The sequence below is a fragment of the Raphanus sativus genome, chromosome 3, assembly GCF_000801105.2.
Source record: "Raphanus sativus cultivar WK10039 chromosome 3, ASM80110v3, whole genome shotgun sequence".
Classification (NCBI taxonomy): Eukaryota; Viridiplantae; Streptophyta; class Magnoliopsida; order Brassicales; family Brassicaceae; genus Raphanus; species Raphanus sativus.
Window position 1 is genome coordinate 18,955,176 of NC_079513.1, and position 16,033 is coordinate 18,971,208.

Here is a 16,033-nt window from a genome sequence, read left to right on the forward strand (position 1 = left end):
ACATGTGTTTAGACATAAGATAAACGATAACATTTCTGAAAAATGTTCTTTTTCAATTCTCCTCAAATAACTATAGAGATGGTATTCTATAGGAATTTTTTTAAACTGGAACTTAACATGAACTATACTCAAATCTTATTTGCAAATTGTTCTTTCCAAATATTAGTTGTCTTTGAATAACATGGAATTTGATATAATTTTTATAAATTATCAATTGAATAACAGGGGATTTCAAGTGGTGTTTAATAACTCTCCACAAATTCCATTTTCAATAACACATGATTTGAAAACTATTTCTTATTAAAAGTATTACTAAACTACAATTTAAAACTAGTTTATTTAATTATAAATAGAAATAATAAAAACTCAATTGGTTACACAGTTTTTGATAAAGTTAAAGTTACATAGATTTATGTAAACATCATCTATTTATTATGAAACAACAAAACTTTTCTAAAACATCAAGTATATTGAAACGGATGAAGTATTTGAATAACAAAGGATTAATCAAATGCCAAAATTTTCTAAAAGTCCTATTTGAATAAACCCCAATCTAGTAAATGTTGAATATAACCCAATGGTTTATGCACGAGATAGTGTGTGGATGAGGATGAGACTATATATTGGCTTCGCTTAGTTGAAACAAACATATATGTTTTCTTTGTTTTTTTAGTTGCACAAGTTGTTTGTAAAATAAAAAAAAAGAAGTTTCCTAATCAGATTGGGTTTTTACTAGATTCTTAAATTTAATTATTATAAAAATTATAGTCCATTTAAATGGTCAGATTTTCAAAAGCATTAAGGGAGTAATCTTCAACTTTTCAAAATATTCGAAAACTCAAGACAAATCACAAGTAGACGGCTCATCACTGACATCACGCTACTGCGATAATTTCTACAAACCCTATTGAAATGACCGATGATTTGATGGACACGTCACTTGCAGCCAGTGTTCAGAGCTCATCAATCAATTATGGTGTTACCATTGGCACAAGCCACATCGAATTTTAGATTTATAGATTAAGATTCATAATGTTTCTAATTGCACTGTAGTTAACAATAATAAAAATCTTTACATATATTATATATTTATACGTTTTTATAATTGTTAGAACTGCACCGCAATTGTACTGTTTGTTCAATACTGGATTGTTATCATTCGGAACCTAAGTCTACTACAAAGATATATGTTTAGAGTTTTTTCGAAAATATTCAATATCTGTTTAGAGTTAGTAGTATAATTTCGTTTCAACGATGATAAGGGTTTATTTGACTAAAATAATAGAGAATTGAATAGAATCAAATAGAATCGAACCGAACCGAATTCAATTTACAATTGTTACTCTTGTTCGAGTTTTGATAAAGATACAAATTACATCAATTAAATTACGTCAAGATTATTCAGCATGCATTAGCGCATCATTGTTTCAAGAATAAAAATACATATTTGATATTAACATATTCATGAATACTAAGCCTATATAGAAGATACATATAGTGTGATCCAGCTCAGAATTCTTAGTGGAATGGAAACTACTTTGTATAATGACTCCCGTAATTCAAATTTATATTACACGCGACAGCTATATTTGGTCCGGTGATATTATAAACATCATTTCGTGTTTAAACTCTATATAACTAACTTACTTCTAATTATTTAACATGAAAACCAAAAATGGGACAGAGGGAGTAATAAATAAGGTTAGTTTAGATATTTTGTTTGCTTTCTTAATTAGTGTGCAAGATCCTAAAACTGCACTTAAAATGGGACAGAGGGAGTATCTAATTTTGCATAAGAATCCAAAGCTGGCTATAAATATATTCTCAGTTAATAATATGATATATTCCTTATTTATAAGTGTCCTTGTTTTTTGTTTTCTTTGAGATGGAAATGTGTTGGTGATTCGCACTTGCCTTTTGTAACTAAAATCCACGATGCATATGTCACCAGTGAAACGTTATTCAAGTTGTGCCACCGTCTAGTTTTTAGTATTAAACCAGCAAGAACTTCATTCGATCTAAAACTGTTTAGTTTTGTTAATTCGTGTCGTTGTTATTTAAATAATTCATTAGTAGTTTTTTTATAAAAATATTCAGGAAGTTAGGCGTTAATTATTGATTACAATATCTGCATGGTGAGATGGGAAAAATATAAATAAATTTAAATTTTTTATCCAAACTAATTAAGATCTCAGATGAAACAATGCAGATCTAGCAAATCAAATCGGTATAACAAATATATGTTAAACAAAAAATAAAAAATCATTATCAAAAGAAGATAAAAACTGCATTATATATATTTATATTAATTTTATAATATTTAAATCAGTCATTTTAGTTTCGAATTATTAAAACTGATTACTTTTATAACATTACCTTATAGAATGTAAAAATAATAATAACTAAATTTAAAATAATATAAAAATTAAAATCCTGTATATATTATATTTTATTAAAAATATAATAACGATATAGAAAAAAATATAAAACAGTATGTGACAACATGATTTTAGATAAATAAAGTTAATAAAAGAGTGGAACACACAGATAAAATCAAACACATTATATTTGAGGTATAAATATCGTTACTTGCATATTTAAAATGATTTATCTTTAAAATAAATAATCGTTTGCTAATGGGTAAAAAACGCGACCACCTTTGTATCAGCTTTCCATTAAAAAGTGCTTTATCCAAGAAAAGAAACGTAGAATCCACCGTGTAGTTTATACATTCAGCATTATATATCCTTTTCAACTATTCATAGCTGTTGAAACTTGAAGGTGATTAATACGCAACTGCTGTAATCTTTATACTATATTATATATATGCTGAATGTAAGAGAGAGAGATCAAGGTTGCAACAATAAACACACAGAGAGATGGGAATATTTCGAACTTTAAGTTTCCGGCGAAATACATCTCGGGCCGCCGCATCTAACAAACCTAAGTCTAAAGAATCATCGGTTTCTTGGTGTGGGGAGAAGAGGCTCTTGAAAGAATCACAAATGCAAGATGAAATACTCAAGACATACGTCATCTCACGGTTGGCTTCGCCGGCAAATGTTTTCCGGTGGGAAGCAAACCTCATCGGACCGGAGGACTGCCCGTTCGAAAACGGTGTCTTCGCCGTCTCTGTTCACATCCCAACCAAATATCCATTCAAACCACCCAAGATCGTATTCAACACCAAGGTAGGAAAATCCCGGTTTAAGTAGTCTTTCGGTTATGTTTAATATCCGGTTTGATCTTGGAATAACCGGTTCAAATTTTTATATTTTAATTAATTTTTCAGATATTTCATCCTAACATCAACGAAAATGGAGTAATTAGTATCGATATATTGGGGTCGCAATGGTCACCAACTTTGAGGATCGATTTGGTACTCTTATCCATATGTTCGGTCCTCTCGAACCCGGTCGAGCCATTTGTTCCTAGCAATCCTGCCGTGAAGGTGTACCTGCAAGACCGGAACGCTTACGAGAAGATTGCGAGAATGTGGACTCTGGAATATGCAAATGCTTGATGATTACTTTCATAAATTTTGTGTGTGCTTATACGTACATATTACTTAAAGAATGAATTAATTAAAAGGTAATAGTACATATTGCAATATATGAATATAACAAATTCTGCATTTCACAAAAGAAAAAAGAAGAATATAACAAATTCTGCAAACAACAACCATATTTTTATAATCCAGACCAGCGTATTACTTTGGCTTCGGTAGTCTTAATTGCTGCAAGAACCATTGCAACCAAAAATGCCAAAGACACAACAATCTTCAGGTTTTTAGACAACATCACTCTTCGAATAAAACTAAGTAAAACACAGAATTTGATCTAAAGTTTTTATATATCTATAAGGAGGTGGTTGTTTATGAAACGTAGACTTGTTTTGGTTGAGAGCTATATTTCTACTTTTTCTATAAATACGTAGTAGCTTGCTAAATGTAAAATGGTCGTGTCTGAAGATAATACTTGCAACAAATAGAAAGGTGTTGAAGCTTTATAATAATTGTTACAATTCAACATATCCGCTAAACACCATTTTTATTATTTAAAAACTGGATATAAACATTCGACGAACAATATTATTTTATAGATAAAAACATTAAAATAACCGTGCCGCGCACCTCGGATCAAACTCACATCGTTCAATTGGCCTTATGTGGCAGACAAGTTGCAAGATACTTTGGATTACATCCTAGTACCTCATTTTCATATAAAGCTTCGTAGCTTATCTCATCTTCTGCATTGATCTTGATTGTTGCAAGAGTGAAGAACACCATTATAAGAGCCATATATATAATAACTGCCTTAATTAATTTCATAGACATACCCATATTGTTCTTTTTTAAAATTGAACTAAGAAAAGAAAAACTCTAATTTATCAACCCGAAAATTAGATTGCTGTGTGAGAAACACATGAAAGGATTGTCGACTTTAAATAATGTAGGAAATGGGAGACAGTACTGTTATATCTCTTTCTTTTTTGGGCATACAGTTGGTTGTATCCAATTTTAAAATAATGCTATTTGTTTTTTTACTAACTTTCTTCCTAAAGTAACTGGAAATTAGTTTCTTCTCTTAAGAGGTAATGAAAGTTGTAAAGATTCTGTTACCATTGCAACAAACTACACGATGAACACTTTAAACCAAACTGAATCACTTAAACAAGCAAAAGTACAGAATTAAAAGCTGTCAATTACAGCCAGATTATGTGTATCTTCTTCTCAACTCTGAATTTATACTGTGTTTGTAGATTCTAATAAAATTGCACGAAATTTACTAATTTTTAAATTTATCTGAAATTTGTTTTTTCATGTAAAAATATCTAACGAATTATCTAAAGTTCCAAGGTCATGACTAAGTAAAAAAACGTTACAAAATCTACCGGTTTAACTACTTGGTTTAGTTATAAACCGAGCAGATGTCAGGCTGACGTACAATATATATGACGTCTCCGGCGAGATAATACAAGTTTCGATTCCGGTTCCAGCTCCACAATGCATGCGTTTCATTCTTCACCTAAAAACGCCAAAAGTAGGAAAAATAAACCCCTCTAAGCAATTAACTATAAACATCATCTGGTTAATATTGGTATGGTACACTAGAACCGGTTCTGACTTAGTGACTTGGTCCACGGTTTTCTGGTGTAAAAAAAAAAGCAAAACCTACTATTTGCAGTCAACAGATTAAAGCATGCTTGTTCCCCAAGGAACTAATTAATCTCAGCAGGTTTGAACAACAAGCAGTAGAGATGAGAGAGAAGACTTACTTCCAGCATACCGATACCGAAACTGCTCTCTCTGTACGCGCTGTAGTCTGGCTGATTAAGCGGGCAAAGCTCGTCGTTTACAGGTCCTAACGTGAAGTTAAAACTACAGGATCCAACCGAGTTTCTCTGAGAATGGCCTGGACAGTTTCCTCAGTCATCTACATGTTCTGTCTCCAGTTTCCCAGCTCCACCTGCACCGATTGTTATATAAACTGGGCCACACTGGTCTAACGTGTAGTTATAGACTCTGTTTGATCTCTCATAGGCATCAACCTAATCCAGTTTTCTTTTTTTTGTGGGAATTAGTGAAAACGAACACAAACCTAGAAGGAAAGAAACACTAAACAGCACCTTACCTGACTATTAAAGACAATGTCCAGTTGGTAGCTATAGAGCAAGTCTTCAAGGTCTGTCCTCAGGGATTCAGCTTCTCTGTAATGCCCTTTGAATGTACTATACCAAGGCAGACTCCAAGTTGCAACCACCCATGGAGTTTCTGATCTTTTTATGTTCCTCAGATCACTTTCAAGCCAAATATACTGATCAGCTGCCAAAGAAAGGAAAAAAAAAAGCCATTTTAAAGCAAATTCAAACCTAAAAGAAAGAAAAATCAAAACTTTGAGAAATATTACATGAGTAATCATGTGGTGTGTATGCATTAAGTACAATGAAATGAGCTCCTCCTGCGTTGAAGGAATAGTACAATGGAGAGAAAGAACCACTTTCGTTCGAAGAGAATGCGAATCTTGAACTGCGGCTCAATCTCGTGCTCTCCTGCTACCATCATGGTCGGAACACTAGCCGTGAGTGGCTCCATGAACCTGTCATCACAACTCCATGATTAAACCACCAGCAAATTCACAACCACAAGAACAAGAATCTTGGTTTTACCTTCCCCAATAATCCCAGCGAGGCTGATAACTTTCTCTACTATTATAACAAGAATCACAACCAGAACTGGTTCTGTTTTGGTCACACCGACGAGAACTGCAATCTAGTTTGCTCCTATTGGCGAGATAAGTATCAGCATAGCTGAATCCTCCAATCAAAACCACAAGATCAGGATGGTTGGAGAGAATATGAGTCAGAACCGCTGATGTATTATAAGTAAGACCCAAATCTCCAGCCACAATGATCCTGTGGGGATAACTCTCTGATGTAGACTTAGGCATTGTCCTGAAGTAATGCACTTCGCTCATTGCTGACAAAGACGGATCTCCGCATCGGTATTGATACAATGTGTTTGGTTTAAGACCTGTGAGCTGAACATGGTGGATGATCCCTGAAGTAACAATAATTTCACGTTGGCATTCACTTACCTATGACAGCATAAGTTAGTGCATAACCAAATTTATATCGTCTATAGGAACCAACACACATAATTGTGCTAATAACTTTTTTTTTGACATAAGGGCTTTTTTGTGTATAACTTACACACAGCAACATCATATTTTATGATAATTATGACAATCTCTAGCAAGGATAATGGTAAAACAATTTAAAGTTATATCAAGAACAGAAACGTACCTGATATTTTTATTGTATGAGAGAGTTTCTGATTTTAAGCAATTATGTTTGGTGACCAAATATAAGAGAGTTTAATCTTATATATAGATGTGAATAATTGTGATCCTTTTTGGTTTATGATTTCTTAAACAGAAATTTTATTGTTTAAATAGGAAATTTTCATATTTATAAGGAATAGGAAAGTTTATTTATTATAAGGAAATACTGGAAATAGTTATTTTAAATTTTTCGTGTGTATTTGAAGAAAAAATATATAACTGCAACTCCTTTTCCAACTTGGATTTGTTTTGTCTACTTTTAATATTATTTACATATAAATACGTATGTGATGATACTAAGTTTTTCATCAAAACTCAGAACAAAGGGCTTGCATTGCACTACAGACTCTAGGTCACTACCGTCACTTCTTGCGTTGCTATGTCTGTTGCTGTCCCTATCCTCTTGCCGGTGAGTTAGTTGATAAGCTCTTATCTTTTGATTCTTAATTTTGGGGTTCTTTAGAAAAAAATTAGGGTTGAACTAAGGGAGTCATTATTTTGATGTTTTACTCTATTTTTTTTCTTTTTTTAGATGGATGACTTTCTCGTAGAGAGACAAGACATGTGGAAGCGTGTACTAAGATTTATCCTCAGGTGAGTGTCTTCTGTTTATCTGTTACTTCAGAAGCAAGTTTAGTTTGATTTTGATACATGTCTCACTTTTGTCTAAATTGCAGGATGACTTCGGGAGTAGTCTACTCAATAGTGATGCATATTTTGCTCATCACCGCATACACTTTGCTAACTTTTCGGATTTTCTATACAAGGGGAGGCTTTGATATCGTCCTGTTTTTCGATGTCATAGGCCTCTCTGTCTTATACCTTGTGTTTGGTTTATTGGAAATCGCCGTGAGAGCGTCTTTTAAAGACCAGATGTGTGTCACATTCTTTGGGCATATCAGCCATATGGTGGGATCTATGCTTCTCCTCTCGTACAAGGTTCCATCAAATCATATTGAGGCTTTTGCCTTTTGTTTCCTTGGAATACCATTCTTTATTTGGACTTATTTTGTTATGTTTTCTACTTTTATTCCAGAATTTATGGGAGATGACTCTTTAACCCAACCATTGGTTTAGGATTTTATATTCTAAGAATGTTGTACTCTTGAGGGACTTTTTTTTATTCTTCAGGGACATTAGAAAATGTAATTAGGTTTTATGGCCAATAAACTTCCAAGAATTTTTCATTTTACTGAAGTTTCCACACACTACAACAATCGTACTAGGCTATTACGTGTGGAAGAAAAATACCGCTAAATAAAGATCAGCTTCCACTTGTACACCAGATGATTTTTCTATACTCATGCACGGATATAAATATTTATAAAGTAAATACATCATAATAATTTAGTTATATTATAATAATTTTATTAATATTTTTTTAATTTTTAATTATTATATTATCTCTATAATATTATTTGAGAAGTCATTTTCCTATGTATCACCCTCACATTAACTATCACGATGGTTAATTACACAGATACCCTTAATGAATTAAATTATTACAATTAAATATTTTTACTGATTTTTTTGTTTAGTTTCCTTTTTAAAATTTTCCAAATAACATATATAATAAAAGGAAATATTTATTATATTTTTACTAAATTTATAAATAACTGATTTAGAAAAAAAAACAAACTGTTATAGACAAAATTCAAATATATTGTATATCCTGCTACTCATTTTGAATTATAGAATCATAAACGAATTTCCTTTTATATAACTCAAAAAGAAATCTTATATAAAAATACAATATCTTAATATAAATATATCAATATCAGTTTAGATATATAAATATTGTAATTTAATTTAAAAATTATATAAACCAAAAAGGAATATAATATAAATATCTCTATATTATATTTGATAAGTCAGTTTCTTATATGTCGCACTCATGTTAATTCTTAGAATAGTTAATTACAATGATAACTTTAATGAATAAAATTTATTGTTAAAATACCACTATTTATATTTTAAATTAACTTTTTGAATATTTGTTTCCATATCACCTTTTTATCAAAAAGGAAATATATTTAATAAATATATAACATTTTTAAAACATACAATTTAATAAACGAATTTCCTTTTATATAACTCAAAAATAAATCTTATATAAAATACAATACCTTAATATAAATATGTCAATATCAGTTTTTATATATAAATATCGTAATTTAATTTAAAATTATATAAACCAAAAAGGAATATAATATAAAGATATATTATACCTATTTTAAAAATATATCCAAAACTATAACTTAAGAAAAATAACTCAAAAAGGAATCTTATATAAAAATACAATATCTTAATATAAATATATCAAGATCAGTTTTTATATATAAATATTGTAATTTAATTTAAAAATATAAACCAAAAACGAATATAATATAATATATACTATACTTATTTTAAAAATATATCTAAAACTATAACTTAAGAAAAAATAATTATTTTATATATCAAAATAATGTAATATCAAAAAGATAATATATTATATATAAATATATAATAGTTTCTTTTATATTTATAACATTTTTAATTTAAAAATTAATTCCCTTTCTTAAATTCATAAATTATATTTCTTTCCTAAATCATGTTGATTAAATTAGTTTACTTATGACATGATAATTTCTAATATATCTCATTATTAAAATAAATATGTCAAATTAGTTTGAAATATCTTTTAAGATATTAAAAACAATTCTTATTTAAAAATTGGTCACGTTTATTAGAAACATTTTTGTGTAGGATATAATTTTAGAAATCTTATTAATAAAAAAATTCACATTACTTGTTCATCATAATTACTATTTAAATTTATTTTAATCACATTTTAATTATAATCAATAATTGTTTCTATGATTAAAAATTCTCAACTTAATGATATATGGTTTTCATATCTTTACATAAAAAAAAATTAATTCTTTGAAATTTTAACAATCTCTTTAAATAGTTTAATATATCTAAGATTCTACTTTATTCACCAAAGTTATCTTTTTCTATGTAAAATGAAAGACCCTTCGTTTTTTGTATAGAAAATCATTCATCTTTGAATAAATGAAGTATCAAAGTGAATATCATAAAATAAAATATATAATGAAATAAGACTTCAAATAACTTAGTTAAGTAAATATTTTATCGACACAGCATTTGTAATACGTAATAGAGCCAGCTAACACTTTAGAATTAAATATTTCTTAATCCACATATATCGGTATTTCAGTTTAGAAGGGAATATACAATTTTATTTAATGTTGCCTTCAAAAAATAAAACCAAAAATGATATTTACAAGAAAATTTTCTAATACATTAGGTAACTTTAATTGAATTTATGTTTATGCGTATATTTAAAATCTAAAGTTATATTTTGAATAATGAAATTTTAAACTGGTTTTAAACAAAAAAAAATCAATTTCATCTGTCTACAAATTATCTAAGTGATTTGTGACAATAAAATAAAATAAAAATAAAAATTATAACTGAAATAACCATACAAACAATAAAAAAACTAGAGACGTCAGATTAAAATTGAACTAGAATTTTTGAAACAAATATCATAGCAAAATTAAATATTATGCAAAACAAAGTATATTAAACATCACAATTCAAAAATTCATAAAAAAACATGGTTTAACTAAAATAATTTAAAATATAACACTAAACAAAACAAAAATAAATATTCAATTACAATTTATGTTTTACATAAATTTTCATTCCCGCATATATATGCGGGTGAGTCACCTAGTTTATATTGTAATCAATATGCATGGTTTATTTTAAATAACATTATGTTATTTTAATTAGACGTATAGTTTTGGATTTATAATATCTCGACTATTTTGTTATTATTTGGATATATTAGATAACATTTATTTTACGATTCAAAGAAGATATTTTTGTTATACAGATTAAAATTTTGATTAATTTTGTTATTTTGATGTAGTTTTATTCTCGTCTTAGATTTGTATATATATTTTATTAATATTATGTATAATTTAATATATGTTGTTTTGAGAATCTCTATAATATTATTTGAGAAGTAAGTTTCTTATGTGTCGCGTTCACGTCAACTCTCATGATAGTTGATTACGCTGATATTCTTAGTGAATTAAAAATGTTATATTTAAATATTTTTATTGATTTTTTATTTAGTTTCCTTTTAAAAATTTCCAAATAACATATATAATAAAAAAGAAATATTTATAAAGTTAAAAAATCAAATCTAAAAAAATGAAAATATATGTATATAATATGATTTCATTAAAAAGGAAAGTTCACAAAATAGATATATTCCATTTATATATATGAATGAGATTTTAGAATATTATCGTTATAATAATTTATCTTAAGTTATACGTAATCTTCCTCAAATATATTTACATATCTAAGATAACAAACAATGTAAATACAAATAACGAAATTAATCATATTTTTAATATATTTAAATAAAATATATTAGTTGAATTCAGAAAATTGATGCAATTTAATATACCAAATGATAACTAAATGGGCAATTGTCTAAAATAGTACATTTGAAGTTTTTATCCCAAAAATGACACCAAGGAGAGAAATTCACAAAATAGCATTCATTAAAGGCTATAATGTTCATAATGCCCTTGTTTTAAAATTAATTAAACAAACAAAAAAAAAGAAAAAAAATAAAAAATGCCTTTCTCTCTCTCACGCAACGTCGATCTCTTCGACGGGAAGCGACGGCGACGACGCTCTCCGATTTCGATCGCCGAGGTAATCCAGCGGTGGTGCAGGAGGAGAGTCTTCATCGGGAACTGCTTCCGTCAGCCCTGCGAAAGTGATAGGGAGGTTCCGGAAACTGAGATCCGTGGAGCTTAGGGGAAACCGCACTTTGCAGACTTTAATCTGGTGCCGGAGGGATGGGGAGGGTACGTGTATCCGTGGATAGAGGCGATGTCGACGTCGTACACGTGGCTGGAGGAGATAAGGCTGAAGAGGATGGTGACAAGTCTCTTCACCAGGTCTAGTGTTTCCCCTAAACCTTTTCTTGGCTTTCAATTGAAAATGGTGTGAGATTTGTTGCTGAAAATTCTGAGTTTTCTGTGGGATGGATACAGCCAGGGCCACAGGGAGTTTTCAAATCAGTGCCTGATAAAGAGGAACAAGAGGACATCAACCTTCTACTTGTATCTCGCCCTCACTCCATCACTCCATGTAAGCAAATTCCAAAAGTTTTTTTTTCTCTTATTTTGACTTGCTTTGATTATGTCAAATCTTGGTTGGAAAAATATGACTTCTATCAAAAAGTTTGTCTAAGTTTCTCACGAGAATGATGCCTTTAGTGGTCACTGAAAGAGACTCTCACCCACCCATAAGATGAGTTGACTATGTTGTTGACTTGGGTAATAACGAAGAAGCTTCTTGCTCTGCAATCTTAATAGTAGTAATATAGGAAATAATCAACTTCTGTATCGTCAAAGTTGAATGCATACTTTTATTAATTTTGTTTTTGTTCACCAGCATTCACTGATAAGGGGAAGTTTCTTCTGGCGGCAAGAAGGTTCAGGACCGGAGCTTACACTGAGTACATTATATCACTTGACTTTTCACTATGGATGGGTAAGTTTCTTCCGGCGGCAAAGCTCTCTACTTTTCACTCATATCCGTACTAATCTATGTGTGTGCGTGTGTGTTTATTCTCTAACAGATTGTGAACCTTCACCACATGTTGTCAAAGGCTGTGATTAAGTCCAATCCTAGTGTCTTATGGTGCTACAAGGACAAATTTGATATCAGCAGGTTCGGTTCTTGATGCCAAAGTCTCAAGCCTTAGCTCTGGAGAGTGAATTGAAAGTTTATAACTTTGTCATATTGTTAATATGTCATTCGTGTGGTTTTCTGGATGGCTATCCTGAAGCCTTTTCAGTAATTCTATAAAGAAAGGCTTTTCAGGATGGGTTTCGAGAAAAAAAAAGTGTTCTATTACATAATTTTTTTTCGAAAAAATCTGTTTTTGAAGAGAATCAAAAAGCGTATAAGGAATGTTAGATAATTCTTGTTCTGGATGGCTATCCTAAATTGGAACTTAATCTTCCAAAAAAAAAAACTATATATAATCAAAATTTATAAAAAATTCACTAGCTATAAAAATCACCAAATAGAGTTCATTGTTTACAAAAATAGAGAACACATATCAAATAGAGAACATTAAAATAGGATAACTTGAAGCATTTTCAAAAATTCTATCAAGAAAGTGTTAAATGTGGTATCATTATAAAACACATATGTTATATAGGATAGCTTTTGGCTTTTTCAGGATGGATTTCCAAAAAAAAAAATAAGGGTGTTTTCTTGCATAATTATGTTTTCAAAGAGAATCAAAAGCATGTAAGGAATGTTAGTGAATCCTTGTTCAGGATGGCTATCATAATTTGGAATTTAATATTCAAAAAAAAATTGGAACTTAATATTCAAAAAAAAATGGAACTTAATATTCAAAAAAAAAACATAATCAAAATCTATAAGAAAATTCATTGGCTATAAAAAATCACCAAATAAAGTTAAAATATTTAGGAAGCTCTTCCTAAAAATCTAAATTTTAATTAAAAAGGAAAATTTTAGGATAGCAAATAAAATATTTAGTAAGTACTTCTTGACAATTTAATATTTAATTAAAAGTTTAAATGTTAGAATATCTAGTAAAAATGTATATATTTGTTGAACTTACTATTTAAAATTATATGTGCAATCTTTATCTATCTAATTAAGAATTTCTGGATTCCGAATGGAATCAAACACTGAGGATATACGGTTAAGTAGAATAAGAATAGTGTATAAACAAAATGTGAGATTCTTGAAAATAGTTTAGATACCAAGTAAAATATTTAGGAAAAGTTTCCTGAAATTTTAATATTTAATTAACAACCAAAATGTTAGGATACCAATTAAACTAAATAGGAAGGGCTTCCTGAAGACTCATTTGTGTAGTTTGTGCTTGTGAAACTGTCAAGTGTTTAGAAAAATTTTAGGAAGGATTTGTGTAGTTTCAGGAAAGCTTTCCAGAAAATCAGATAGTAACAAATTTTGAAACTTTTTTTTGCTTGGTGTCTTGTTCTGTTTAGGCATGTTGATATCTTTGGTAGACTCTTGAATTTGGTTATGAGTATCTTGTTACTTGTGTTTGTGAAATTGTCTAGTGTTTAGAAAATTTTCAGGAAGGATTTGTGTAGTTTCAGGAAAGCCTACCAGAAAATTGGATGGTAACAAATTTTGAATTTTTTTCTCTTGTTTACGCATGATAGAAACAAGATGGGTGATTCGGTACATTTTAATTTTTATGTATAGCCTAATTGGAAATTCTTTTTTTGCTGTTTGTGTGCAGCAGAATCTTGTTTTTGAGGACTTGAGAATCATGAGATCTGCAAAAGTAACATTGCTCTTTCTTATGGTGAGTTCTGGAATTCCACTGAAAACTTGGAAATGGCAAATGAGATGTATCAAAGGCAATTTAAGGAGTGACATACACCGAAGAGTCTATGTGTTCTTGTATCATGAATTTGAAGGCAGTCTCATTAGCAGTCATAGTTGCTCTTTTTCCAGCTTGAGTAACACATTGGGTAGGCTTTGAATTTGTGGATACTGTATCTGGCAAATTTAAATTGTACAGTTTCAAACTATATCATTCTCCCTTTTTGTTTTGATATTTATTAGACATTTTAGTGATGCGGATGAAACAATGACAAAAGTATATCAATACAATTAAAACAACAGCCTTTATTTTGACATCCCCTTGATATTTCAAAGAATTAACAAGAATGCCATTCCTATTTTTAAGGTTAGTTATTTTAATTATTTTTTAGATTATTCATTAAATTCTATATATTGTAATATATTTTCAAAACTGATTTCTCATTAACTTCTTATCTAAAAACGTGGGTGTATAAGTTTGAAATATATATATATCAATAGTATTAAAACATGAACATAACCTATTGATATAGATGTGGTCTAATTATTCTAATATAATTATTAAAGCCTTTTATTAATCATTAAAAAATATTATAAAAATAAAAACACAAATAATTAAAAAATAAATATAAAAATTAAAATTTTAGAATAAATATAAAAAATAAATATGCCCGCCCTTTAAAGGGCGGGTCAAAACCTAGTGAACATTAAAGTACTGGCGGTCCATTGAAAAATAAAGTTAATCAATTTGTTAGAATATATCATATTTAGGATAACATGTAACATATTTAGGATGAGTTTCCTGAACATATTTTGAGAGGATTTGAACAAAGTCTCAATTATATATGTCATGTGTTTAGCCAATATACACCATATTGGTAAGAATCAAATGAATTTATCTAATTTTTTTATAATTAATCAAAAAATTTAGGATATACTATATCAATTTTTTTAATATTTAACTAAAGAGAAAATGTTAGGATAGCAAGTAAAATATTTAGGAAGAGCTTCCTGAAAATATAATGTTTAATAAAAAAATAAAATGTTAGGATAGCTAGCAAATAAAATATTTAGGAAGGGCTTCCTGAAAATGTAATGTTTAATAAAAAATAAAATGTTAGGATAGCAAATAAAATATTTAAGAATGACTTCCTGAAAATTAATATTTAATTAAAAAGAATAAATGTTAGGATAGCAAGTAAAAGTTTTAGTAAAGGTTTCCTAAAATTTAATATTTAATTAAAAAGAAAAATGTTAGGATAGCAAGTGAAAAATTTATTTATTTACAACTTACATATATTTCATAGTTATGATACCAAGTAAATTGTTTAGGTACTTCCTAAAAAATAATATTTAACTAAAGAGAAAATGTTGGGATAACAAGTAAAATATTTAGGAAGAGCTTACTGAAAATGTAATGTTTAATAAAAATAAAATGTTAGGATAGCAAATAAAATATTTAGGAAGGGCTTCCTAAAAATGTAATGTTTAATAAAAAAATAAAATGTTAGGATAGCAAATAAAGTATTTAGAAAGGGCTTCCTGAACATTAATATTAAATTAAAAAGAATAAATGTTAGGATAGCAAGTAAAAGTTTAGTAAAGGTTTCCTGAAAATTTTATATTTAATTAAAAAGAAAAAATGTTAGGATAGCAAATAAAATATTTAGGAAGGACTTCCTGAAAATTTAATATTTTTTTAAAAAATATGTTAGGATAGCAAGTGAAGATGTATATATTAACAAACTTAC

At 28.9% G+C, this 16,033-nt stretch overlaps 3 protein-coding genes and 1 pseudogene across 3 annotated transcripts; 3 read left to right on the forward strand and 1 right to left on the reverse strand.

Moving 5' to 3' along the window:
- Positions 1 to 2,826: 2,826 nt before the first annotated feature.
- LOC130509179 (SUMO-conjugating enzyme UBC9-like) lies at positions 2,827 to 3,813 on the forward strand. Its single transcript, XM_057004901.1, has 2 exons — positions 2,827 to 3,191; positions 3,293 to 3,813. Exons 1-2 carry the CDS (start codon positions 2,880 to 2,882, stop codon positions 3,521 to 3,523), a joined length of 543 nt encoding a protein of 180 aa, XP_056860881.1. The 5' UTR covers positions 2,827 to 2,879; the 3' UTR covers positions 3,524 to 3,813.
- Positions 3,814 to 4,826: 1,013 nt separating this feature from the next.
- Positions 4,827 to 6,726, reverse strand: LOC130510066 (purple acid phosphatase 13-like; annotated as a pseudogene).
- A 413-nt stretch (positions 6,727 to 7,139) lies between these two features.
- Positions 7,140 to 7,919, forward strand: LOC130510067 (uncharacterized). Its single transcript, XM_057006412.1, has 3 exons — positions 7,140 to 7,251; positions 7,375 to 7,436; positions 7,520 to 7,919. Exons 1-3 carry the CDS (start codon positions 7,222 to 7,224, stop codon positions 7,917 to 7,919), a joined length of 492 nt encoding a protein of 163 aa, XP_056862392.1. The 5' UTR covers positions 7,140 to 7,221.
- Positions 7,920 to 11,397: 3,478 nt separating this feature from the next.
- LOC130509157 (tubby-like F-box protein 7) lies at positions 11,398 to 12,902 on the forward strand. Its single transcript, XM_057004829.1, has 4 exons — positions 11,398 to 11,836; positions 11,933 to 12,029; positions 12,336 to 12,434; positions 12,523 to 12,902. The coding sequence occupies exons 1-4, from the start codon at positions 11,735 to 11,737 to the stop codon at positions 12,561 to 12,563; spliced, it is 339 nt and encodes a 112-aa protein (XP_056860809.1). The 5' UTR covers positions 11,398 to 11,734; the 3' UTR covers positions 12,564 to 12,902.
- Positions 12,903 to 16,033: the final 3,131 nt, after the last annotated feature.

Excerpts from the sequence above, each read along its gene's own strand:
- LOC130509179 (XM_057004901.1), top strand. The coding sequence starts at position 2,880 with ATGGGAATATTTCGAACTTTAAGTTTCCGGCGAAATACATCTCGGGCC. Across the intron at positions 3,192-3,292 it reads AGATCGTATTCAACACCAAG|ATATTTCATCCTAACATCAA; the intron begins GTAGGAAAATCC and ends TTAATTTTTCAG.
- LOC130509157 (XM_057004829.1), top strand. The coding sequence starts at position 11,735 with ATGGGGAGGGTACGTGTATCCGTGGATAGAGGCGATGTCGACGTCGTA. Across the intron at positions 11,837-11,932 it reads GTGACAAGTCTCTTCACCAG|CCAGGGCCACAGGGAGTTTT; the intron begins GTCTAGTGTTTC and ends GGATGGATACAG. Across the intron at positions 12,435-12,522 it reads TGACTTTTCACTATGGATGG|ATTGTGAACCTTCACCACAT; the intron begins GTAAGTTTCTTC and ends ATTCTCTAACAG.
- LOC130510067 (XM_057006412.1), top strand. The coding sequence starts at position 7,222 with ATGTCTGTTGCTGTCCCTATCCTCTTGCCG. Across the intron at positions 7,252-7,374 it reads CTGTCCCTATCCTCTTGCCG|ATGGATGACTTTCTCGTAGA; the intron begins GTGAGTTAGTTG and ends TTCTTTTTTTAG. Across the intron at positions 7,437-7,519 it reads GTACTAAGATTTATCCTCAG|GATGACTTCGGGAGTAGTCT; the intron begins GTGAGTGTCTTC and ends TCTAAATTGCAG.